The following is a 23,338-nucleotide window of genomic DNA, read 5'->3' on the forward strand; positions in this document are numbered from 1 at the left end:
AAGCAAAATGGCGAACAACCAAAATTAAATGTGGATCCTTACCTTGTCTGGGGGTTTTAATTCTTCCTGAATTTTAACTCTTAGATCTCTCAGCTAAAAAGTTCATTTTAATTTATCTTTACAGTTAAAGTGCGATTCCCGTTGAGTAGAGAAAACCCCAAGCGACAATGTTAGAATCCGACCGCTTTTTTTTATAGTGAGACGGGCGTTAGGCTGCCGCTACATCAACCACAACTAAGCACAAGCAAACAACTACAAGCAAGGCATACTCGGCGGTCAACGCAAACGCCACTGAATCAAGCAGTCAGAAATCGGTTGTAATCACGTGCTAAATGAAAATAGCGCTGATTGGCTGTGAAATGTATAAATTTGCAGTTCAGGCGCGAACAATTGTGTGTACACATCATTCATCTGTCCTTTTCTTAAAAAATTGTAAAAAAATGGGCGCCAATACAGAAATCGTTTACGACGCGCACTGCCATATCCACGAGACGCCCGAATCGTACGCGGCCCTGGACCAGCACAAGCACATTGTGTACTGTGTGCAGGGGACCAACTACGCCGACTGGCAGGCTGTGGTGGAGCTGAAGGCGCGGCACGGAGACCAGATCATCCCGGCGTTTGGTGTGCACCCGTGGTTTGCCGGTGGAGTCGAGTCGGGTGAGATCCCGGCGGACTGGCAGGCAAGGCTCAGGCGGCTGGTGACGCAGCACGGCGGGATTGTCGGCGAGTGCGGGTTGGACAAGGCGGCGCGCAGCCCGGCAACCGGCGAGGTGTACCCGCTCGAGCCACAGCTGGTGGTGCTGCGCGCACAGCTGGACATTGCATGCGAGCTGGGCGTAGGCGTGTCTGTGCACTGCGTGCGGGCGTTCGGGGCGCTGGGCGACGCGCTTCGTGAGGCTGAGCGCTGTGGGCGGCTGCCGCCACGCATCATGCTTCACTCGTACAGCGGGTCGGCCGACATGCTGGCGCAGGTTTTTTTCAAGGGCGAAGTGGGCAGGCGCATGTTTGTCAGCTTCTCAAGGGCAGTCAACGGACGCAGCGCCAAAAGGGCGGCGCAGTGCATGCAGGCTGCGCCGGAGAGCCAGATTCTGGCCGAGTCCGATTTGCACGACGCTGCGGCAACAGCGGGCGCCTTGGACGCCATCACGGCCCTGATTGCGGAGGCGCGTGGGTGGTCGGGGGACGAGGCCCGTGAGCGGCTGGCAGCCAATGCACGCCGCTTTTTCATTGCTGGGAGCGAAGAAGGCACTTTAAATGCACATTGTTCGAATTGAAGCAGATGACTTGTGCTATTTATAAGCCATTGGCGTTGTTTTTTGCCATTAGCCAACTCTGTTTTTATTTTTGGACAGCGACTGCATTGTCAGATTGCTGGATTGTTGGTGTTGGGTTTTGGGTTGGGTTTGGGTTGGGTTGGGAGCGGAGGAGTTAGGCAATGGATTGTTGGGTTGGGAGCGGAGGAGTTAGGCAATAGTGCGTGCTAAGCTGGCGCTTGCATCTTGTTTTCTATGTCCAAGCGGTTCAGGTTTTGTTTGCTACTGCTCCATTTGAACAATCAGCAATTGTCCATTTATGTATCTGCGTGTGGGGAGTGTATTTGCGTGATGTGTGATCTTTGGGATGTATGAGATGGAGGCAGGGCAGGGCAGGGCAGGGCAGGGCAGGGCAGGGCAGGGCGTGTTGAGCGCAGTGGGCGCAGTGGGCGCGGTGGGCGTGGTGGGCGTGAGAAGCGGCCGGCCGGCTGAGCACCCTGCATTTGTGCCTGGCATCCTCCGTTTTGCTTCTAATGCAACACTGGGTTGTGATGTCGAATGTGCTTTTGCTTATTTATACATTTCTTGTGTCTCTCTGCATGCAAAAAGGATTCGATAATTAATTTTCGAGTAAAAAACAACAGCTTTATTTCTTAAACATCACAGCCGCCACACACGCACACGCACACGCACACGCACAAAGCCATGCTCACATTGCCACGCTCAATAAACACGGCGATTGATGTCCGCCACAGCGGAGGCCGGCATGTGCAGGCCGCCGCCGGAGGGCGCCGGCATGTCCAGCGCAGCAAAGCGACGCAGCAGCGGAAGCATCGTCATCAACGCAGTCGACGACAGCAGCGGCAGCATCGGAAAAGACTGCCGCATCAGACACTCGGTCGGCCGCGTCGAAAAGATGTCGCGGCTCGAAAAGCTCAAGGGGCTGCCCGAGTCGCTGGAGGAGGGCGTGTGCGATCTGCCGCTGGCCTGGACGAGATGGCGTGCACGCCGGCCTTCCGCGAGGCGCTGCAGGAGGAGGCGGGCACGGTGCTGGACCTGACGCGGCTGCTGGAGCGCAGCCCGCTGCCGCTGCTCCTGCGCATCCACGAGTCAAAGGCAGCGACAACGCACGTGCTGGTGCTGACGGCGGCGCCGGGCGCGCGGCGCCTCGACCGCACGACGCGCAACGCGCTGAAGCTCGGGTGGCCGCGCGTGACGTCGATCAAGATCTTCAGCCACATCACTTCGCTGGCCGACGAGCTGCACTACAAGATCTGGATGCCGCGCGACTACGCGCGCTACTTTCCGAACCTGCGCAGCATCTCGTACGTGGCGCACAGCGCGGCGGCCGGCTACTTTCGCGAGATGCTCCACCCGATGGGCCGGCAGCCGCAGGCCGCGCCGCGCGCCGTGGTGCTGCGCGCGTCGCAGCGGCACATAGACGTCCTGGGCCTGAGCGCCGACCTGATGCGGTACATGGCGCACGCCAACTTCCTGCTGCGCAGCCTGGCGCTGACCATCCGCAGCGAGGGCCACTACACGGACTACGCCTTCACGGTGATCCGCGCCGTGCTGCTGACCGACGTCGCGGCGCCCGAGAGCCTGCGGCTCAACGTCGACTCGACCGACCTGCTGTACAAGGTGGCCGAGAGCCGCACGCTGCGCGTCGTGTCGGCGGGCGCGCCCGAGCCCGGCTGCGCCGACGGCGCCGACGAGGTGGCGTTCAGCAAGCCGTCGGTGCGCGAGCTGGCGCTGCGGTTCGGCGAGATCGGCAAGCTGGGCATCCCGTTCGCGGCTCGCCACTTCCCGCGGCTCGAGCGGCTGGTGCTGAACGCGCACGCCGACGTCGGCCACCCGGCGCTGGAGAACACGCTGTACGGCTGCCTGTTCCTCGAGCCGTGGGCGCGGCTGCGGCGCGTGCAGCTGGCGCACATCAACGACACGCTGGTGCAGCTGCTGGCGTCGAGCTGCCCGGCGCTCGCCGAGCTGATCGTGTTCAACGCCGCCACGCACGCCGAGCTGATGGCCAAGCACTCGTTCGACATCCACCGCACGCTGATCCCGCTGCCCAGCATGCCCAGCATGCGCTTCACGCCGAAAAGCCTGCACTACCTGCTGACGCGCTTCGCACACCTGCGCGTGCTGGACCTCAACTACCCGCTGTACGTCGACCCGCTGACACGCGCCCACGACATCGACGCGTCGCTGGCCGCGTCGCTGGCACGCGCCACTGCCGCCGCCGCCCAGCAGCAGCCGCGCCAGCTGCGCTACCTCAGCCTGCCGTTCATTCCGCTGACGGCGCACGGCATCGGCGGCATCCTGGGCGCCTTCCCGCGGCTGATGACGCTGGAGGTGCGCCTGGCGGTGACCCCGAGCGGCGCCAGCCGGCCCGCGTCGATGTCGGCGTCGGCGCTGGCCTCGCGGCGGCGGCGGCAGCAGCTGCTGGCGCGCGTGCGCGACGCCGTCAGCGGCAAGGAGAGCGCGGCGGCGGCGGCGGGGCGTGGGCGCGGCGTTGCCGAGCTGAGCGCGCTGTGGGTCTGGAGCGACTGGGCGTCGGCGGCGACGACGCTGGCGCAGGTGCTGGGGCTGTTCACGCAGGCCGGGCGCCGCGTGCCGCGTGTGTACGTGCCGTACGTGGCGGGCGTCGAGGCCGCGTCCGAGGTCGAGACCCGCCTGATCATGCAGCACATGCGCAAGGAGATGCCCTGGGCGACCGCGCACCGCTTCGAGTACAACGTGGCCGACTATTACACGTGACGGTGATCCGGATCAGCCAAGGGCGGGCGGATCACCGGGCTCTGATCGCGCGCGTTGAAGAAAAAAAGGGGGGGGGGGGTGAGATTGCGCGCGCGCTGGCCCCAAATCGCATTTTGCCGCGAACCATACTTGCGTGGGCACTGTGGCTTTCTCGATGCGTATTTAAGCATTTTTTGTTATTCTTTTATATTTCCGCGAATTCACGCACACGCACACCCGCAATCTGCTTTCTGCATTTGCTGAATCCTTTGAGCTACAATTCTAGGCGAGAACCGACTACCCCGATGGCAGGAAGCACCGGTGCGGCAGACAAGATGGGGGAGGTCGAGCAGATGGTCGCGGCCGACGTTGAGACCGCCAAGCGCAACTTGCAGGCGCTGGTCGCGGCAGGCATCCACGCGCAGGGGCTGCTGAACGAGGGCAGCAGCGACGAAGACAACGACGACGACGACGACGACGACGAGGAGGATGATGATGATGAGGGCATTGGAGAGCCCGACTACGAGGACGAGGAGATGGTCAGCGGCCGAGTTGGGGGCGCTGTGGCTGGTGGCAGCGTGTTTGCGACAGACGGCGCGCCGGGCCAGTACTACGGCCAGGGCGCCGGCGAGGATGGCGAGGATGGCGATGATGGTGACGGCGGCCAAGATGACAACGGCAACAGCAACGCCATCGCCATCGCCATCGACATCGACAACTCCAGCGACGAGGACGGTGAGATACACCAGAGCCGCCAGGCGCTTGATCACCACGCGCTCGATCACCAGGCGCTGCTCTCGCGCGTCGCCAACAACTTCCGCGCGCTGATCGGCCACGGGCTCGCGACGGCCGCAGACTCCGGCGCCGGCGACGACGAGCCGCCGCTCGACGAGGCTGAGGCGTACGCGCTGGCTGCGCGACGCTGGGCAGCAACCTGCGCATCCACGCGAGCTGCGCGCGCAGCTGGCGGCCATCGACGCGGCGCAGCGCCGCAACAGCGAGCTACAGGCCAGCATCGGCGCGCTGCTGTCGATGCAGGCGCGCGCCAGCAGCCGGCGCATCGGCGCCAGACGCGCGCCGGGCGGCCGCACCGGCACCGGCGGAGGCGGCGACGAGCGCAGCGCAATTGACCCGGTGACGGGCGAGGCGCGCATCGGCGCCAGCGCCTTCTTCGTCGACAGCGACGGCGCGCGGCCGCCGGACAACCGCGACGCCGTGCGCAAGAAGAAGCACCCGCCGATCGTCTACCGCGCGCGGCGCTGGACTGACGCCGAGCGCGACGCGCTGGTGCGCGGCGTCCGAGCGACCAACCGGCGCATCCTGGCGCAGCGGCTGTTCGCGCAGACGCAGGACCCGCGCAGCGTATGGGAGGTCGACCGCATGGCAGACGGCGAGCTCGAGATGAATCTGGCTGGGCTCGACTGGAAGCACATTGCGCGGCAGTTCGTGCCGCAGCACCGGCCGGTCGAGTGCGCCATCCAGTGGGCCACGCAGGACCACCCCATAATCAACCGCGCGCCGTGGTCCAAGCGCGAGGAGCGCGCGCTGGCGGCTGCCGTCGCCGAGCACGGCGGCCGCGACTGGGTGGCCATCGCCAAGGTGCTGGGCACCCAGCGCACGGCCGCGCAGTGCTTCCAGGTGTTCCAGCGCAAGCTCAACGCCGACATGTCGCGGTCCAAGTGGTCGCCCGAGGAGGACCGCGTGCTGACCGAGGCCGTCATGGCGTACGGCGAGGGCGACTGGCAGGCCGTGGCCGCGTGCCTCGACAACCGCACGGGCCAGCAGGTGCTGCACCGCTGGTGCAAGTCCATCAACCCGGCCATCCGCTCGGGCCGCTGGGACCGCGACGAGGACGTGGCGCTGCTGGCCGCCGTGCGGCTGTACGGCGTTGGCCAGTGGACCAAGATCGCCAAGCACGTGCCGGGCCGCACCGACGTCAAGTGCCGCGAGCGCTACATGAACGTGCTGACTCCCGACGTCAACAACGCGCAGTGGTCGCCCGACGAGGACGCGCGGCTGGTGGCCATTGTCGCGCGCGTCGGCATCGGCAAGTGGTCGTACGTCGCCGACATGCTGGGCGGCCGCACCGACAACCAGTGCTGGCGCCACTGGCGCAGCCTGCACAAGCGCGGCAGCGCGCCCGACCCGCCGCCGGCCGACGACGACGGCGCCGCCAGCGACGCGCCCGAGGAGGGCACCGTGCCGAGTTTCCCCGAGTGGGAGGCCGAGCGCGACGAAACGCACCTCGGCTACGCGCGCACCCAGGGCGGCGGCCGCAAGCGCAAGACGACATCCGGCATCGAGAGCGCGCGCAAGCGCCAGTGGAAGCGTGCCACGTCGACCAACTTTGTGCCGCTGCTGGCCACGCCGCCGCCGCTTGAGGAGAGCGACGCCGAGCCGATGCCCGACACGCCGGCTCGCCTGTCGCAGCCGCAGTCGCAGCCGCAGTCGCAGCCGCAGTCGCAGTCGCAGTCGCCGGCTTGCCTGTCGCCGCCAGCGGCGCCGCCTCCACGCCGAGGCGTACGCGCCCCAGCCTCAGCCTCAGCCTTGCCTTGGCCTCAACCGTAACCCCAGCCCCAGCGCGCCGCCCGAGGCGCTGGCCGAGCCGAGCCGCCGCAGCTCGCTGCGCCGCGGCCGCGTGCTGAACTGGAACAACGTGCTGCAGATGGGCGTCGAGCGCAAGGCCGTCGCCGCCGCGTCGCCCGATGCGCATATCAGGCCGTGCTGCCGACCGTGCTGACCGCCGCCGCGCTGCAGCGCCTGGCCGGCGCCGTGCCCGAGGTCGTCGACGCCTTCAACGCCGCGCTTGTCGGCGCCGCCGTCGACGATGACGACACGCACCCGCCGTCGATGGCGTCGGTGCCCATGAGCTGGTTGCGCCAGCGCATCGAGGCGCTGTTCATCTGGCCGCTGATGCTCGGCACCCTCGACCTCGAGGGCATGCGCAGCAGCAAAACACAAGACTAGCACGAGGAGTAAGCTTTCTTTTCTATTCTTTTCATATTATATTTGTTCAAACGATCTAGCTCCATCGGGGTCCATCGGGGTCCATCCGGTCCATCGGGTCCATCCGGTCCATCGGGTCCATCCGGCTCCATCGGGTCCATCCGGCTCCATCGGGCTCCAGCATGCTTGCACTAGGTCAGTGGTAGCGGTACAGTCGCATGCGCAGTTACAAGTACAGCCCGAGCGCCTGCACACCGACCACCGCGCCCAGGCCCAGCGCCGCCGATGCTACCGCCGCGTAGAGCGCCTCGCGCCCGGCGTCACGCCGCGTTACCGCGTACTTGGCCGCATACACCAGCCCCACTGTCATGCACAGCACTGCCAGCGCGGGCTGCACGCTGCGTGCAAACACTGGCGCAAATGCCTCGCCAGCCCACAATGCGTCGACCTCGTCCTGCGTTTTGAGTGTAAATACAGCCGACATGACCAAGATGAATTTGCTGTGAATTGGTTGTGAATTATATGTGCAGATGCAAGCAATTAAAAATAAGCTGCATTTTTCGTTAATGGAAATATGCGGTGTTTTCATTTCGGTCCCAGACTACAGCGTCAAAACTTGCGCTTTTTGATATTGATTGGCTGTGATGGCTGGCAATTGGTTGAGCCTGTTGATTTTTTTGTGTGATTTTTTTCTTGGTTTACGCAGCAGCTTTTGAAAAACGCTTATATTTTTATTTTAGCTTTATGTTAATACATTTCAATTTTATTTATTTTGTAACAACTAACGCATTTGTGGCAAATGAAAGACAACCTGAACCAAATGCTCGCCTGGCACGAGGGCTGGGTCCGCTCGGGCAAGGGATCCAAGCTCCTTCCGCCCCAGGCGGCCCCGGCTCCCTTCCGCCCCATTACGCCTGCCCTCCTCAACCTATCGCTTCCCGTCGAGCAAATTCTGGGCATCAGCCCCGTTCAACGCCCAGCACAAAATGCCTCAGCGACAGGCGCAACAAATTCAGCGCAGCGGCCGCCGCCTCAGCCGCTCCCACAGAATACAACAACCCAAAGGCAGTCGATGTGGCTCCAGTAAGATCAAACGGCCACAATGCCAATTCCAATGCCAACGTCAATGCCGTTATTTCCATAGACATTGAAGACGACGACGACGACGACTTTCAGGATGGTTCACGGTCTAGGCCGCTGCCCATGCAGCCAGACCGAAACGCTGTGCATTCATCAACAGCCAACAGCTATAGCAACGACGACGATCTCTTGCAAGCCATTGAGATACCGGATGATATTATGCTAGATGACGCCAAGCCGATTGATAGAAAACCAGTTGGCAGAAAGCCGGTTGATAGAAAGCCAGTTGAAGCTAAGCCCCAGACAAACATTGAAACCATTGACATTTACGATCTCGACGACTTTAACGACTTTGATATCGACTGCACAGTCGCTCCCGCTTTCACCTCCGCTCCTGCTTCTATCCAGCAGTTGCCGACAACAGCCACAGCCACAGCCACAGCCACAGCCACGACCACCGACTCCAATTCAAATTCAAACACAGTCACTATCGATCTCTGCTCGGGCATCGACGACGACGACCTCGAATCGTTCTACACTTCTCACCTTAAAGACCTCGAAGAGGAAGACGACCCTGCATATATGGATGAGAGCCCCAAGCGCCCCCAATGCAGCGCCTCCCAAAGCGTGTTACCGTACAAGCGCCCGCGTGTAGATTCCAGAATGCTCAAAGTCATCGACGGCGAAGACGACGTGGCACTGCTTAATTCCAATTCCAGCAGCAGCTTCAGCAACAACAGTAGCTTTGGCGGAAACTTTAGAAACACCACCAACAACAGCTTTGGCCACCAGCCCGCTGAGACTAGCATTCACCCTGGCGCTGTCAATGCCAACACTGTTGCTATCACAAACTCTGCCTACAGTCAGAATCAATCCCAGCACCAGACGGTAAGCCATTCGCCATTATCTGCCTGCCTGTCTGTCTGCTTGTCTCTCTTTTGTCTTTGCTCGTAATGGCTTGCTAACCCAGCTTTATTTATTGCTATCCCACTCTCGCCCATTTTTAGTCTCATCCGACGCAAAATAACGCAGCCAACAGCATGGACATTACTGCCGAGCGCCTCGAGTTCCTCAGGGCCCAAAAGGCCAGCATCAGCGACAAGATCTTTGATCTCCAGGACACTGACGAGATTGGAAACGAGAACGCGATATCGCTGCTTCGGCAAAACAGGAGCGACATTGTGAAGGAGATAACGCGTCTCGAAGAAGGGCCCCCCTCCTTTTTCTCCTCCCAGCACCAGCACGCTCCCAATTTGGCACCGATGCCAGTTCAACTGGTTCAGCCGATGCCACTCCAGGCGGAAGCGCCCATCTCAGTGGACCTGTACCCAAACAGCACTGAGATCGTGCGACCGTCTGACCCGGAGCCAGATCGGCCCCAGGCCACATATCCATGGACGAAGGAGGTCAACAAGGCGCTACGGCATGTCTTCAACATGGAGAGCTTCCGCTCGCGGCAGCTCGAGGCGATCAACGCAACACTCGAGGGCAAGGACGTGTTTGTGCTGATGCCCACGGGCGGCGGAAAGAGCCTGTGCTTCCAGCTGCCGGCAGTCGTGCAGAACGGCACAACCCGTGGCGTCACAGTGGTCGTCTCGCCGCTGCTCTCGCTGATGCAGGACCAGGTTGAGCACCTCACGCACTGGGGCATCGCGGCTCTCTCGCTCACAGGCACGCTGCCTGCCGAGCGGCGCGCGTATGTGTTCTCCGAGCTCAACATGGCCGAGCCCAGGGTGCGGCTGCTCTACGTCACACCCGAGATGCTTGGCAAGAGCCACCAGACGCGCGAGGCCATCGACCAGCTGTACCGGCGCGGGCAGCTCGCGCGGTTCGTCGTCGACGAGGCGCACTGCCTGTCGCAGTGGGGGCACGACTTCCGGCCCGACTACACACAGCTCGGCACGTTCCACGACAAGTACCCGTCGATACCGTTCATGGCGCTGACGGCCACAGCCAACGCCAGGGTGCGCATGGACGTTGTCAACCACCTGCGCATCCAGGGCTGTGTGACCACTACTTCGTCGTTCAACCGGCCGAACCTGTTCTACGAGATCCGGCCCAAGACTGGGTCGAGCGCCGACGACATCTACGCACTCATTGCGTCGCGGCACGCCGGCGAGTCGGGGATCATCTACTGCACGAGCAAGAAGGACTGCGAGCAGATGGCGCACGAGCTGAGTGGGCGGTACCGGCTGCGCGCCAAGCACTACCACGCCGGTCTCGAGAAGGAGGACCGGTCTCGGGTGCAGCAGGAATGGCAGCGCAACACGCTGCAGGTCATCGTTGCCACGGTGGCGTTTGGCATGGGCATCGACAAGCCCGACGTGCGGTTCATCATCCACAACTCACTGCCGTCGTCGCTCGAGGGATACTACCAGGAGACCGGGCGCGCTGGGCGCGACGGCAGGCAGGCGATCTGCGTGCTGTTTTACGCGTACCGCGACAAGATGTCGCTCGACTTTATGATTGACCGCGGCGACGGCGACTGGGAGCTCAAGGAGCGGCAGCGGCAGCAGGTGCGGCAGGTGGTGCAGTTCTGCGAGAACATCACCGACTGCCGGCGGCAGCTGGTGCTGTCGTACTTTGGCGAGCAGTTCAGCGGCGCGCAGTGCAACAAGACATGCGATAATTGCCGCAAGCGGGCAGACGTGCAGGTGCCGGACGCGGACCTGACCAGCGAGGCCAGCGCGCTGGTGGACAGCGTGCAGCTGCTGGCCAGCCAGAAGTCCAACACCACGCTGCTGCAGCTGATCGACATCTTCAAGGGCTCCAAGGCGAAGCGCATTATGGACCGCGGCGATGACAGGCTGCCTGCGTTTAACCGCGGCAAGGACCTGTCCAAGACCGACGCTGGGCGGCTGTGCCACCAGCTGGTGCTGCGACAGGTGCTCGACGAGCAGTGCGAGAGCAACGCGATGGGGTTTGTCAGCTCGTACGTGCGGCTCGGGCGCAACGCAGCTCGCGTGCAGCAGGGCCAGATGCGGGTGATGATGCAGCTGACGGACTCGCGGCTGCTCAAGCAAACGAGTGTAAAGCCGGGCAGGGCGTCATCCGGAAAAGCATCGGCGGCGAAGGCATCGGGCAGGGGGGCGAAGTCGCCGGCAGCGGCAGCGGCAGTGGCAGCCACGAGGCGAGTGGCCAGCGGCCAAGGCGCAGACAACTCGGTGGTCACGCAGAGCATGTCCAATCACTTTATGGTATCTGGCACCAACGATAGGCGGACCGGCGAGGATGGGTTCGGCGTCGGCTATGGCCACGGCCACGGCCACGGCTACAGCACAGCAAGCACGGGCGGCGCGAGCTCGGCCAGATCGATCAGGCCCATGGCATACAGGAAGAAGCAGGGCTAGACGCGCATTTTTGGCGTTCAGGATGGTTTTTATATTGCGCTGAAGGGAAGAGTGAGACTACAAGTATTTTAAAAAAAAGTTCAAATATCCTGAAAATCGACGTCTTTCCCATGCAGATTGCATAGCACCCAGGCCTGTGCTTGGAACCCAGAGGCAATAAGCACGACCTCGAAGGTTACCACCACCACCACCCCACAGGCTGGGGACTTGCTGCAATGATGTTTTGTTTTTCCTTCTTTCTTGCTATAGCTTTATTAATTTAATTCGAGGCATTTCGCATTTCGAATTTCGCACTTTGCACATCGCATTGCAATGTTTGTCGCCGGCAAGAAGCGCAAGGCGGCGCCGGCAGCACCAGCAGCACCGGCAGCACCGGCAGCACCGGCAGCACCACAATCCTCAGCCCCAGAGGCCGCTGCGGCGGCGGTCGGGCGCTGGCACGCGTCCGCAGCAGAAAGGCTGGGCGCGCGGCAGTACCGCGACGCGCTCGACTACCTCAACCGCGCGGTCGCGCTGGCGCACAAAGAGGGCATCCGCGACGCGCGGCTGTTCGCGACGCGGTCGCTGGTGCTGCACAAGCTCGGCGAGGTTTCGCGAGCACAGGCCGACGCCTCGGCCGCGGTCCGGCTCGGCGCAGGCGCTGCGGAGCCGGCGGCCGATGGCACTGCGGCGTGCGACTTTGTTGCGCGGCTGCCCGCCGAGCTGAGCATCCTCGTGCTGCGGCTGCTCGACACGCGCGCGCTGTTCGCGTGCCGCGCCGTGTCGCCCCGCTGGCGCGCGCTTGTCGACTCGGCGCCGGTGCTGTGGAGCCGGCCGAGCTTTGCCGCCGCGCCCGACGCGGTCGCCGAGCTGGCGCAGCAGCTGCCCGCGTACGCCGCCAAGCTGCACCGCGGCCGGCGGCGGCCGGCGGCCGCACGCGTGCCGCCACGCGTCCTGCGCGGCATCTTCGAGCGCTCGCGCGGCGCGCTGCAAGCACTGGTGGTCCCGGCGGGACCAGCGCTGGACGCACGCGCGTTGGACGCGCTGCTGGCGCACCGGCGGCCGCGGCTCGAGCGCGTCGACGTGGCGCGCGGCGCCGTGCTGAGCCGCGCCAGCGCCGCGCGGCTGCTCGCGTGGGGCCTTGCGGCCGGCTCCGGCGTGGCGGCCATCCGCATGCCGCACTGCGTGCAGCTCGACGACGCGCTCATCGGCGCCATCGCGCGGCGCGTGCCGCGGCTACGCGTGTTGGACATCTCGGGCTGCGCCAACGTGCGCGTGCGGCAGCTGTTCCGCGCATGGGGCGCCACGCTGGCCGACGCGCGCGACGCGACGGCGCTCGAGGAGCTGCGGCTCGACGACCACCCGGGAATCCCCGAGTTTTTCGCGTACTCGGCGCGCCACCGCCACTTCAGCGCGCTGCGCGTGCTGCACGCGGCCATCCGCGACCAGGCCGTGTACGCGCGCGTCGCCGGGCTCGGGCCGCTGCTCGACTACCTGCAGCGCACCGACGATGCGCAGCCGGCGGAGCCCCCGTTCCCGCGCCTGCGCGAGCTCAACATCGACGGCGTCTGGGACGCGGCCGCGCGCGCCAGCCGCTTCGAAAGCCGCCACACCGCCAGCCTGGTCGCGCGCTGCCGCCTGGTGCCGCCCGGCCTCGAGCGGCTGTCGGCGCTGGACGCCGCCGACGTCGCCGCCGCCCCGCTGCTGGCGTCGCTGCAGCGCTGCCTGCCGTCACTGCGCCTCCTGCACGTGACGCGCGCCGCCGGGCTGGACTCGCACGTGCTGCAGGCGCTCGCGGGCGCCGCGCAGCCGCCTGCCGTGCTGCGCCTGGCGTCGCTGGACCTGAGCGGCTGCGTGGCGGCGTCCGCGCAGGCGCTGCTGGCGCTGGTGACGCTGTGCCCTGGGCTGGTGCACGTGAATCTGAGCCAGACGGCCGCCGACAACGCCGTGCTCGCGCGCCTGGCCGAGTTCGTCGACATGCGCGACTCGTGCGGCCTGGAGGTCGTTGTGCTGGAGGCCACCGACATCACGGGCGCCGCCGCACGCGACTTTGCCGCCGCCTGCGCCAGGCGGTGGAGGCGCCTGGGCCATGGCGCCGGCAGCGGCAGCAGCATTGACAGCGCCAGCAGCAGCGCGTGGCGCCTGCGCCTGCTGGACATGGACAACTGCCCAGCCGTTGCCAGCGACGCCGTGGCCATTGTGCGCGACCTGCTGGCCGCCATGGCCACGCGCGTGCTGGCTGCCGTTGCGGGCTAGATGGAGGGGCTGTGTGGAGGCGGATGGAAATGTGCCGAGGCGATGCTGGTGACCTATCCCATTACTTTGGAGACAGCAGTGCCAGTGCCATAAACCCCATTTATTGCCTTGCCCTCCCCCCTAAGAGCACCGCGCCACGCTACGCTCTGCCTCGCCTGTTTCTTCTCTACATCTTGCAACTATGCGCTCCGCAGGCTCTGTCGATTCTGCCCACTCCCCCGGCGCCGGCTCTGCTGATTCTGCCCGCCCCGCCAACACGCAGCTCGCCGAGGGCGACCTGGAGTACGAGTACGTGTCCGAGGAGTACTACGTTGTCGCGACTCTGCCTCCAAACACGCTCGCCAAGGCGCGCGACACCGCGAGCCACAACTTGGAGGCGCTCAGCAGACGCCGCAAGAAGGGCAAGGCTCCCGAGAACGAAGCCGAGGAGCACGAACAGAAGGAGGAGGAGGAGGAGGAGGCCCTGGTGGAGGACAACGCCGATGCCGAAAACAAGGACGTGTGCATCCGCAACAGCCTGTTTGGCAAAACCCGCCGCCGTGGCGCCAGGAGCAAGGCCCCGCAGTACGCCATCATTGATGTGGACACCGAGCGGCCGATGCTCGAGATCGAGGGCGACATCTTTCTCGGCTCCCAGGACGAGCTGCTGGGCACCCACCTGCTGTTTGACATTGATGCCGAGAACGACGACGGCACCGAGAGGACGAAGGCGGATCTTGTTGGAGCCACATCAAGGACCATCGTCTTCCAGCCCGCAAAGATCACAAAAAACCCCACGCACAAGCTGCCGCCACACTTGATTTAAAAATATTTAAAAATACATATATATATTTCTGAAGATAGAAGATAGAAAAAGGAAGGAAAAAAAAGAATAAGCGCTATAGCTATACGCACACGTTGTGGTTGTGACTAGTGGTAGGAGAAATGCCATTTTCTGGCTGCCTGCCTCATCTCATCTGTCGTTATGCGCGTAGTTGAGCCCGTACTTTCTGCCCCACTTGTACCGGTCCCGCCACACCTGAAGTTCCGGGTCCTCAAGGAGGCTGTGGTCCGGCTTGACGGTGCTCTGTGCGTTGAATGACGACGACATGGGCGCTGACTTGCGACGCCCCATGCGGCCGGCCGACCTGAAGTCCGGCCCGGTCGAGAACGACGAGAACTCGCTGGGATCGTCGTCAAGGATAAACTCGCGATGCGCGTCAGAGTCTCCCGAAATCGACGACCTCATCGCTTGCTTCTGCTGTCCGTTGCCGCTCTTGTCGCCATCGCCTGGATGCTTGGCGTAGTACGCAACCGTGCTAAACGCGCTGATCGTTGGGATCGTAACTGCTGCTCCAGCTGCAAAGGCCATGGTTTGTGAAAATGTTAATTGTTGTTGGTAACCTATATATGGTGTTGGTGAGTGATATTTGATGCGGTGTTGTAATTCCAATAGGAAAAATATTAAAGTTTGTGCTAAACGGCCGGCGGCGCCCATGGCCTTTTCTCTTGCTATTTATATGCTGTGCGTGGCAAGCACACAAAACCAACTTTTTTCTGAACAAATGTTAAGCGTTACACAAGCAAAAAAAATAACAATAAGCCAGTCGGAGGAGCACAAGCAGAGAGGGGTAGACAGGGGCTTCGAGTCATACGACCAGCATTAACAACGCACGCGCCAGCAAATGCACACACAAGCTAAAGTATCACAAGAGCAGCAAGCGTTCCCATGTTAGTCAGCAAAGGCAGCGTCATCACCATCACAATTAACATCGCTAATGATGTCCTCGTTACCATTACAGTCACCGTTTTCGCTGGCGCCAGCAGCGGCCGCCATTGGCTTGGGCAGCGCTGAGGTCGCCCCTGATTTGCTGTCGTCCCTTTTGAACGCAAACGCAAAAAGCTTCGACTGGGCGCGGTCCTTTGTGCCGCTGCTGGAATCCGCCGCTGCCGCTGCCGCTGCCTTCTTGGCCAGTTTGCGCGGACCAGCACTGCCATCATCGTCGTCAGCGACAAGCTGATTCTGGCGCTTGGTGGTGGTAGTCAATGATCCGCCGCCAAGGTTGGCAGCAGATGCCTCTCTGCTGAGAGCCGAGCTATGCGCGTCCGCCGCATTAAAAAAGCTGTCGCTGCGCTTGATCTCCATCGACTTACTTGGCGACACCACTCCAAATGGGTTGAACGGCTTGGATGTCGTCGGGGCCTGGTCGGCCTGGTAACCAGGTCACGAGCGCTGCTGCTGCTGCTAGTCCTTCCGCTTGCTGCAGCAGAGACCTCGGTGGCCGCGCGATTGTGAGACCAACATCTGCACCGCTGCCATCGTCGTTGTCGCTCACGGCGCCGCCATTCCAAACACATCGTCCTCATCACCACCGACGCTGTCCTCGCTGTCGCTCTGCTTGCCACGGCCATACGTGGCGGCCGCCGCCTATGTGTTTTCATCGATGAGGGCGAGCAACAGCAGCAGCAACAGCCGTGGACGATCTGAATCCCTTCTGGCCATCAGACTCCATGTCAACGTCCTCCTCCTCCTCCACTTCGTCGTCGTCATCTGCATTGCTAGAAAACTTTGACTCCTTCAGCCGCATCAGACGCTCGGCCAGCAGCGACTGCTTCTGGTGCACGGCGATCTTGATGGCGCGTCAAACGACGTCTCGAGCCGAATCAACAGCGCCAGATCAATAGCACGCTGGGTCTTGTCAGATTTGGACGCCAGCTGCACCAGCCTCAGCAGCAGCTTGTCCTGCTCAAGCGCATCCCTGGCCTGCGATGCCTTGCCGCCAGGATACTCGCTGCCTGTGCGCTCGGCCTCGCCACACTGCTGCTCGTAAAACACGCTTGTGCTCAGGTACTTGGCCTCCTGCTGGGCAGTGTGCGAGTCGGACTGCAAAAGAGGGATTTCCACGTCGATTTCGTCCAGGATCGGCTTGGGGAACGGGGGAATCGCGACTTGCCCTTGCAGGTGACAGCAATGAGCTGCTTGGCGGACAGCGCCACGGGCCAGTAGGCTCGCGCCTCCCGCGGTCCAACGAGACCTTGCGCGAGTCGAGAACAGGCACCCAACACGCGTCATTGCCGCCCAGTACTTGTGCAGCACGCGCACCATGCCCTTCGAGTCGCCAGTCGCCGGGTGGCCCTCCTCGGAAAAGCCCGCCCAGACGATCTCACTCGCCGGCGCCACGGGGCAGAACCCCGCAGCCAGGCGCGATTGCCCGTCCATGCTCATCAAAACATACTCGTACTCGAGCCGGCGTGACCCGGTGCTCGACTTGATTGTGCCCAGACCCTCCATGACAATCAACAGCATGTCGCCGTGGGCAGTGCAAGTAACCACGCGGTTGGGCAGGCTCTCGATATGGCGCTGAACGCCGCCGCAGGTGAACAGGCGTAGCATGCCCAGCGAAGTGATGACAGCCGCGCCGTGCGCCGAGGTTGCGATGCACCGCGGGTGCTCCTTTGCGGGCATCCTGAACATCCAATCGGAGTTGGACGACCACGAGGCAAGGCCGCGGTAAGAGATCACCGACGCTTCGTCGGCATCCAAAGCCCCGCGCAGCGACTGGTCGTTGGCGAGCTCGCGGCTCGTGGTTGCGAGCAAGCAGCCCGACTCTGACAGCGCCGCCATCGAGAACTTGAACGAGTCGGAAAAATGAAAGTCGCGGTGCATTGACTTGTCGTAGAACTCAACCTCGATGGTGTTGTGCGCGTCGTCCTGGGCGATAGAGACTATGCTTCCGACCATGTTGAATGCCAGGTACCGCCGGTCGCCAATCCACGGCGTGGAGCCCGGCTGAAAGCAGTGCGTCGTCGGGTCACCCACGGCCATCCACCTTGGCTCCTGCCGCTCGGCATAGCCGGCGCCGTCGTCATCGACAACAAAGTCGTCCAGTCCGTCGCCCGTGGCCTCCCCGCCATCCATTATGTCGTCGTTGTCGTCGTCGTCGTCGTCGGCGCCGCCGCCAGTCATGGCATTGCCGCTGTCGCTCATGCCAAAATCGCGGACCATATTCTCGATATCGGCTGCGTCGTTAAACAGGTCGCTCATCAGGTCGTTGGTCGCGGTGTGAGCGGTGCCGGCCTGCCGATAGTCCCTGTGCAGTGAGCTGGTCTCGAGCGGCAGGGTGTCAAATGGCGGCGCGTGGCCCTGCTTGACGGGGACCACGTCGTCCCAGAAGCGCAGTGCGCCGTGCTGTCGGTGAAGGCCAGCATGTTGGCGCGCGGATTCCAGTCGACTTGGCACAGCGTGCTCGTGCTTTTAAATGTACTGATCGATTGCGTGCACTCACGTCCCACACAACCACCTGGCAGTCCAGCCCCACCGAGGCCAGGTAGCGGCTGTTCGACGACCACGAAACGCTGGTGATCATCTTTGTGTGCTTGCCGCCGAGCGATACGCTGGGCTCCCAGGTGTTGCGCTCGACCAGCTTGATCGAGTTGTCGGCACCCGGGATGGCGAACATGCGGCCGTCTGGGCTCCACCGCACCTTGTACTGCTCCATGCTGTTTCCAGGCTCGCAGACATACGACACCTTGGCAATGATTTGAACGCAGTCGGCTCGCCGTCACGCATGTCCCACACGCGAGCGGTGCCGTCGCAGCCACTCGACGCGAGAAACGCCGCGTCGGGCGAGTAGGCCACGCTGATAACCGAGCCCCGGTGACCGACCAGAGTGTGCAGCAGAGACGTGTCCAGGAGCGACACCACCCGCACGTTTTCGTCGTCCGTCGCGATGGCCACCTGCCGCTCGCTGTTGCTGATGCTGATGTCGCGCGCCGGAAGCGTCGAGCGCAAAACTGTCCCCGAGGGCTGCACAGACAGGCTGCTGCCTTGCTCTGACAGCATGTCTGACGAGCCTGTGTCGAAGCTGAGCACCAAGCCCTCATCGTCTCCAGTGATGATTTTGCCTCGCGAGACTGCCAGGGATAAGACACTGTCGGAATGCTGCTCCATTGTTATTGCCTCCTGGTCGCGCTCGTTCTTCCCTGTCTTGAACACGCGAACTAGTGAGTCGCTGCCGCCGGTGCAGAGAAACTGCCCGCTCCTGTTGAACGCGACGGCGGTGTATCCTTCGGCGTGCGCATATCGCGCGCTGGTTATGCTGTGGGACATTGCTGCTTAGTTGACTTGCAGCGTGTGAGAGTGTATAAATTAAATAGTATTTTGAATAAGGAAAGACGGAAAATAAAGCAAACCGCTACTGCGTGCCTTTCTGTTCTTATTTTTCTTTTTTTACTCGTGTTCCTCGTTCGCGTTTCAATATGTGCGAGCGCGTTTGTAATTTAATTGTGCTGATCCAGATCTTGATCAGACATATATTTTTTCCTTTGCTTTTTTTTTTGGCTGATCGCAGGCCGCCATTTCACAGCGAAATTGACTTGTCTTTCTTTCGCTCTTTTTGACTCTTAGGACACAGATTTTTACATATTTTCTTCCCCCTCTATTACAAAACTATCCTTCAAAAATGCCCACAAAAAGACACCGCGGCATCAGAGCCAGAAGCAGCAGCAAAGGCAGTTGCTGGCGAGCTTTGACGTCAAGCGGCGAAAGACCATCACGCCGGTAAAAAAGATCAAAAACCCGTCGTCGAAGCCGCCAACGACAGTGGGCCGATATGACCATGAACCCGCCGCCCATGCCTGCTGCGAATAAGCCGGCTGCTTTGGCGGAGCCCCATCTCCCTCTACACAGGAATCAAAGAAGCGCCCACAGCAGCATCAGTCCGAGCCAGCATCGAGTGCGCCGCCTCCGCCAAGAAGACAAAGCGTACCAAGCCCAAGAAGAGCGCACCCCAGCAAGCTGCCGAAGATCTTCTACAGAGGGCGAGGAGGGCGAGTGGGACTGGAAGGATGTGGCAATGCCAACATACATTCCAGGCGCCGACAACGACATTGGCGGCATGGTGTCCCTGCAGGAGATCGACGGTGTTAACTGCGCCTGGGAGGACGACGAGGAGACTGGTGGCCGCACTCTGAAATTCCACAAGGCGCGCAAAGCTGGCAAGCCCGCCCAGAAGAGCGATGCCAAGCAGGCCAAGCGCACTGTGCCGCTGGCACGCATCACCTCGACGCGCGACGACTCTGACGAAGAGATTGATAACTTTTACGACACCGTGGACTGGGACAGCTTTGTCGCTGTCGACGACTACTCGGAACAAAAGGCAGAGACGGGTGAACTCGTTTCGATTGGCAAGCTTATGCGCGAAGCTGAAAGCGAGCTGGCTGGGGCCAATGTTGCCACTGATGCCGACGAGGGCCAGTCGGACGATGATGTAGTGGGACTGTCAGGCTCTGAGATTGAAGAAGCGAGGAAGAAGAAGAGGATGAGGAGGAGGAGATTGGCGAGGACGAGGACGAGGACGCCATGCAAGTCGATGAAGTCGAGATCGAAGATGATGAGGAGAAAGACGATACAAAGGCCGCAGGCTTTGAGGACGACGTAGAGGACCCGGATGTCGACGTTTCCGCCTGGGATGCGTTCGGCGTGCACCCCTTGCTTCAACGCGCGCTCAAGCACCTTGGATTTAACACGCCGTCTGAGATCCAGTCCAAGACGTTGTACCACTCGATGACGGGCCGCGACATCATCGGCGCGCGGAGACCGGCTCAGGAAAGACACTGGCCTTTGGAATCCCCATGCTGCAGCACATTTCCGAGAACCCCGGCAAGTGGACTGCGCCGACAGGTCTTGTGCTGACGCCGACGCGTGAGCTGGCAATCCAAGTAAAGAACCATCTGAAGGCCATGGCGCGCTTTTCCCGGGCGCGCTCGTTGTTATTGTCGGCGGCATGTCGCAGCCGAAGCAAGAGAGACAGCTGAACACATGCCCGGACATCATCATCGCAACGCCAGGCCGCTTCTGGGACTTGGTCTCGACCAATGACGTGTACTTGGATCAGCTGCGCGCCATCAAGTTTTTGGCATCGACGAGGCCGACCGCATGCTGGAGCCCGGCCATTTTCGGAGCTCAAGGACATTTTCAAGGCCCTCAACGAGACTGCGCTGCAGGAGACCGAGCGCCGCCGCCAGACTTTTGTCTTCTCGGCAACCTTGCTCAAGGACATGCAGCTTAACAAGCGCAAGCTGTCGCCAAAGGCAATGAAGCGCATGCAGGGAAAGCCCGAATCCGGAACCATGGAGGATCTCATCGGGCGCGTCGGCTTCTACGACAAGCAGCCCCTGTTTATCGATGTCACTCGCGGTGATTCTACAGCCAAGACGCTTGTCGAGACCCGCATTGACTGCATGGCCACGAGAAGGACCATTACCTGTACTACTTTTTGATGCGGTACCCTGGCCGCACCCTTGTGTTTGTGAACAGCATTGACTCGATCCGCCGCATGCTCCCGATGCTGCGCCTACTGCAGATCAATGTGTTTGGCCTCCACGCGCAGATGGAGCAGCGCCAGCGTCTCAAGAACGTCGACCGCTTCCGCGACACTGAGAACGCCGTCATGGTTGCTAGTGACGTGGCCGCGCGCGGTCTCGATATCCCGCAGGTCGACTATGTCATCCACTACCAGCTCCCGCGTTCGGGCGACCTGTACGTTCACCGCAGTGGCCGTACTGCGCGTGCCAGTAACGAGGGCCTGGCTGTCATGATGGTCAGCCCCGAGGAGCGCAAACTGTATTACAAGATGTGCGCCAAGCTGGACAAGGACATTTCGCCGTTCCCCATCGACCTGGACCTTATCGGGCGCCTGAAGCCTCGCGTCGATCTGGCCAGGGACATTGATCTTCGCGAGCACAAGCTGAACAAGATTTCGCACGAGCGCAACTGGTTCAAGAAGAACGCCGCCGAGATGGACATTGAGCTGGACAGCGACTTTATGCCCTCATCCGACGATGAGCGTGGCAGTGAGATCAATCGCTCCGAGAAGCAGGAAAAGATGCACATCAGGACGGCCAAGTCACGGCTCAACCAGATGCTTTCAAAGAAGATCATGGGAAGAGGTATCTCTGGGCGCTATCTGTCCAGCGGAATCATTAGCGACCTGGCCGACCGTCTGTTGGACCAGAAGGACGCACACGCAGTGTTTAGCACACTGCGCAAGGAGTCGGCGCTCGAGACAGCCAAGCTGAAGACGGATAACCGGAAGTAACCATTTTTATTTTTATTATAGACTACATTTTTGTCCATTTTTGTCCATGTTTAACTGGGCAACTAGAAACTCGTCAATGTTGCCCTTGAGCACCGCGCTTATCTGAGATGTTGAGTAACCGCTACGGTTATCCTTGACCAACTGGTACGGCTGCAGCACATAAGAGCGCACTTGCGATCCCCAGGCATTCTCTGGCAAACGTTCGCGCTCGTCGGCCTTGAGCTGCTGCTTCTTGTCATTTTCCATTTTCTTCAGTCGTGCGCACAACAAACCCATGCACACTGCCTTGTTTTGGATCTGAGACCGCCCAGTTTTGCACTGCAACCAGAATATACAAATTAGTATTATTAGTATTGTTGCGTATTGTTTGGCATTCACCCGTGTCTCGTAAATATCTTTCAAACATATATTTTCTTTACAATGTTAATTTACCTCGACTACAATGCCAGTTGGCATGTGCGTGACCCTGACAGCGCTCTCAGTCTTGTTGACATGCTGGCCACCAGGTCCGCTGGACTTGAACGTGTCGATACGGATATCTTTTTCCGGTATGTCTGCAACTTTATTGCCTCTAGGACTGCCGACTCCAGGCTGGATTTTGGCCAGCGGATACACCAGCACCGAGGCAAATGAGGTGTGTCGCTTGCCCTACGCAAAATGGCATTTACAATGGTGGTTTTAATATGAGCCGAGTTTGTGGATGGTTTGCAGCGTTGTGCCCATTCTGTGACATATCGTTGCACCCATTTTGTTACCTTGCTGTCAAACGGAGAGATGCGGACAAGGCGGTGCACACCCGTTTCGCCTTGAAGCCAGCTGTATACAAAAGCACCGGTGATTGTGAACGTAGCGTTCACGTAGCCCGCTGGATCGCCGTCGGTGGTCGATATAAATGCAACTATCAGAAACAAATGAGGGCGCAGATGTGGATAAAGAAAGCATTGTAAATTGGTATTCAAAAAAGGGTAAGTTTGCCAGTGCAATATTATCACTATCATTGTCATCATCATCATTTAAGTGGTTTGAATATGTAAGTGAATTCTTACATTTAAACTTTTTGCTGGCAGCCCACCTAGAATACATTCCGGCCAGCATCTGTGTCCAGTCGCAGCTATCCACTCCGCCAGCACCAGCTGTTATTGTGACAGCAACATCCGCGTCCTCTTTGCTTTGCAACAACCAGCTGATGCGAAACCTGCCCACTTCGTCGCACAACTCCTTGATGTCTGTGCTGATCAGATGCTTCTTAAGGTCAGCGTCGTTCATTTCGCCGGCCAGATCAACCATACCGCCACTTCTTGGGCTCTCAGGTTCAGCTGGCTGTGCGTGGCTCCAAGAGCCCCCGAGTGCAAGTGCAGGTTTGCGTGGCTGATCGACTGCAATAGATCGCTCTGAGCACTGCGAAACTGGCCCACGGCGGCCTCCCATGCTGAATCATGATGTGATCTGCTGATATGTGCACTCGCAAAGCAGCGTTGGGACAAATGGGCTGCAACAATCATGGGCAGTGCGTTCTGCATCTTTTGCAGCGTATACAATGACATTGCGGGCAAGTGGCCAAGTGAGCGAGGGAGTAGTAATATGTTGCGTTGAGAGCAGTAAAAAATAGTTGCGTGGCAATAATTTTCAAACCCCATCAGCTTAAATAGCACCAAGA

General features: G+C 60.9%; 11 protein-coding genes across 11 annotated transcripts; 7 read left to right on the forward strand and 4 right to left on the reverse strand.

Moving 5' to 3' along the window:
* The first annotated feature begins 434 nt into the window (after positions 1 to 434).
* On the forward strand, positions 435 to 1,680 carry BX661DRAFT_183480 (uncharacterized protein). Its single transcript, XM_051536249.1, has one exon. It carries the CDS (start codon positions 441 to 443, stop codon positions 1,275 to 1,277), a length of 837 nt encoding a protein of 278 aa, XP_051391294.1. The 5' UTR covers positions 435 to 440; the 3' UTR covers positions 1,278 to 1,680.
* Positions 1,681 to 1,860: 180 nt separating this feature from the next.
* Positions 1,861 to 4,207, forward strand: BX661DRAFT_30557 (uncharacterized protein). The gene is made up of 2 exons (XM_051539052.1): positions 1,861 to 3,547; positions 3,855 to 4,207. Exons 1-2 carry the CDS (start codon positions 1,962 to 1,964, stop codon positions 3,931 to 3,933), a joined length of 1,665 nt encoding a protein of 554 aa, XP_051391295.1. The 5' UTR covers positions 1,861 to 1,961; the 3' UTR covers positions 3,934 to 4,207.
* A 1,252-nt stretch (positions 4,208 to 5,459) lies between these two features.
* Positions 5,460 to 6,143, forward strand: BX661DRAFT_132180 (Homeodomain-like protein; the record flags this gene model as incomplete). The annotated part of the gene is made up of 1 exon (XM_051532588.1): positions 5,460 to 6,143. A coding segment is annotated over one exon (684 nt), but the record flags the coding sequence as incomplete, so codon positions are not given.
* A 928-nt stretch (positions 6,144 to 7,071) lies between these two features.
* BX661DRAFT_183483 (uncharacterized protein) lies at positions 7,072 to 7,666 on the reverse strand. Its single transcript, XM_051536250.1, has one exon. It carries the CDS (start codon positions 7,525 to 7,527, stop codon positions 7,165 to 7,167), a length of 363 nt encoding a protein of 120 aa, XP_051391297.1. The 5' UTR covers positions 7,528 to 7,666; the 3' UTR covers positions 7,072 to 7,164.
* Positions 7,583 to 11,759, forward strand: BX661DRAFT_183484 (P-loop containing nucleoside triphosphate hydrolase protein; the record flags this gene model as incomplete). The annotated part of the gene is made up of 4 exons (XM_051536251.1): positions 7,583 to 7,589; positions 7,745 to 8,021; positions 8,132 to 8,906; positions 9,026 to 11,759. The coding sequence occupies 4 exons, from the start codon at positions 7,583 to 7,585 to the stop codon at positions 11,366 to 11,368; spliced, it is 3,402 nt and encodes a 1,133-aa protein (XP_051391298.1). The 3' UTR covers positions 11,369 to 11,759.
* Positions 11,681 to 13,603, forward strand: BX661DRAFT_198812 (uncharacterized protein; the record flags this gene model as incomplete). The annotated part of the gene is made up of 1 exon (XM_051538262.1): positions 11,681 to 13,603. One exon carries the CDS (start codon positions 11,681 to 11,683, stop codon positions 13,601 to 13,603), a length of 1,923 nt encoding a protein of 640 aa, XP_051391299.1.
* Positions 13,604 to 13,693: 90 nt separating this feature from the next.
* BX661DRAFT_30591 (uncharacterized protein) lies at positions 13,694 to 14,481 on the forward strand. Its single transcript, XM_051539053.1, has one exon. The coding sequence runs from the start codon at positions 13,785 to 13,787 to the stop codon at positions 14,406 to 14,408; it is 624 nt and encodes a 207-aa protein (XP_051391300.1). The 5' UTR covers positions 13,694 to 13,784; the 3' UTR covers positions 14,409 to 14,481.
* A 74-nt stretch (positions 14,482 to 14,555) lies between these two features.
* BX661DRAFT_198814 (uncharacterized protein) lies at positions 14,556 to 14,954 on the reverse strand (the record flags this gene model as incomplete). The annotated part of the gene is made up of 1 exon (XM_051538263.1): positions 14,556 to 14,954. One exon carries the CDS (start codon positions 14,952 to 14,954, stop codon positions 14,556 to 14,558), a length of 399 nt encoding a protein of 132 aa, XP_051391301.1.
* Positions 14,955 to 15,314: 360 nt separating this feature from the next.
* Positions 15,315 to 18,692, reverse strand: BX661DRAFT_198815 (uncharacterized protein; the record flags this gene model as incomplete). The annotated part of the gene is made up of 9 exons (XM_051538264.1): positions 15,315 to 15,785; positions 15,811 to 15,895; positions 15,919 to 16,010; positions 16,042 to 16,212; positions 16,305 to 16,508; positions 16,550 to 16,617; positions 16,649 to 17,771; positions 17,869 to 18,082; positions 18,112 to 18,692. The coding sequence occupies 9 exons, from the start codon at positions 18,690 to 18,692 to the stop codon at positions 15,315 to 15,317; spliced, it is 3,009 nt and encodes a 1,002-aa protein (XP_051391302.1).
* Positions 18,693 to 19,200: 508 nt separating this feature from the next.
* Positions 19,201 to 21,681, forward strand: BX661DRAFT_198816 (P-loop containing nucleoside triphosphate hydrolase protein; the record flags this gene model as incomplete). Its single annotated transcript, XM_051538265.1, has 6 exons — positions 19,201 to 19,862; positions 19,886 to 20,063; positions 20,180 to 20,285; positions 20,321 to 20,448; positions 20,546 to 20,803; positions 20,836 to 21,681. 6 exons carry the CDS (start codon positions 19,201 to 19,203, stop codon positions 21,679 to 21,681), a joined length of 2,178 nt encoding a protein of 725 aa, XP_051391303.1.
* Positions 21,682 to 21,696: 15 nt separating this feature from the next.
* BX661DRAFT_143761 (peptide chain release factor RF-2) lies at positions 21,697 to 22,968 on the reverse strand (the record flags this gene model as incomplete). Its single annotated transcript, XM_051533019.1, has 4 exons — positions 21,697 to 21,999; positions 22,114 to 22,329; positions 22,437 to 22,579; positions 22,728 to 22,968. The coding sequence occupies 4 exons, from the start codon at positions 22,966 to 22,968 to the stop codon at positions 21,697 to 21,699; spliced, it is 903 nt and encodes a 300-aa protein (XP_051391304.1).
* Between the last annotated feature and the right edge of the window lie 370 nt (positions 22,969 to 23,338).

This window comes from Kickxella alabastrina, assembly GCF_025024165.1.
Source record: "Kickxella alabastrina strain RSA 675 chromosome Unknown BX661scaffold_13, whole genome shotgun sequence".
NCBI lineage: Eukaryota > Fungi > Kickxellomycota > Kickxellomycetes > Kickxellales > Kickxellaceae > Kickxella > Kickxella alabastrina.

Bases quoted from the DNA above. Each gene is read 5' to 3' on its own strand.
- BX661DRAFT_183480 (XM_051536249.1), top strand. From the start codon at position 441: ATGGGCGCCAATACAGAAATCGTTTACGACGCGCACTGCCATATCCAC.
- BX661DRAFT_30557 (XM_051539052.1), top strand. From the start codon at position 1,962: ATGCTCACATTGCCACGCTCAATAAACACGGCGATTGATGTCCGCCAC. The intron at 3,548-3,854 runs GCTGACGGCGCA...CTGTTCACGCAG, and splicing joins CTCAGCCTGCCGTTCATTCC to GCCGGGCGCCGCGTGCCGCG.
- BX661DRAFT_183483 (XM_051536250.1), bottom strand. From the start codon at position 7,527: ATGAAAACACCGCATATTTCCATTAACGAAAAATGCAGCTTATTTTTA.
- BX661DRAFT_30591 (XM_051539053.1), top strand. From the start codon at position 13,785: ATGCGCTCCGCAGGCTCTGTCGATTCTGCCCACTCCCCCGGCGCCGGC.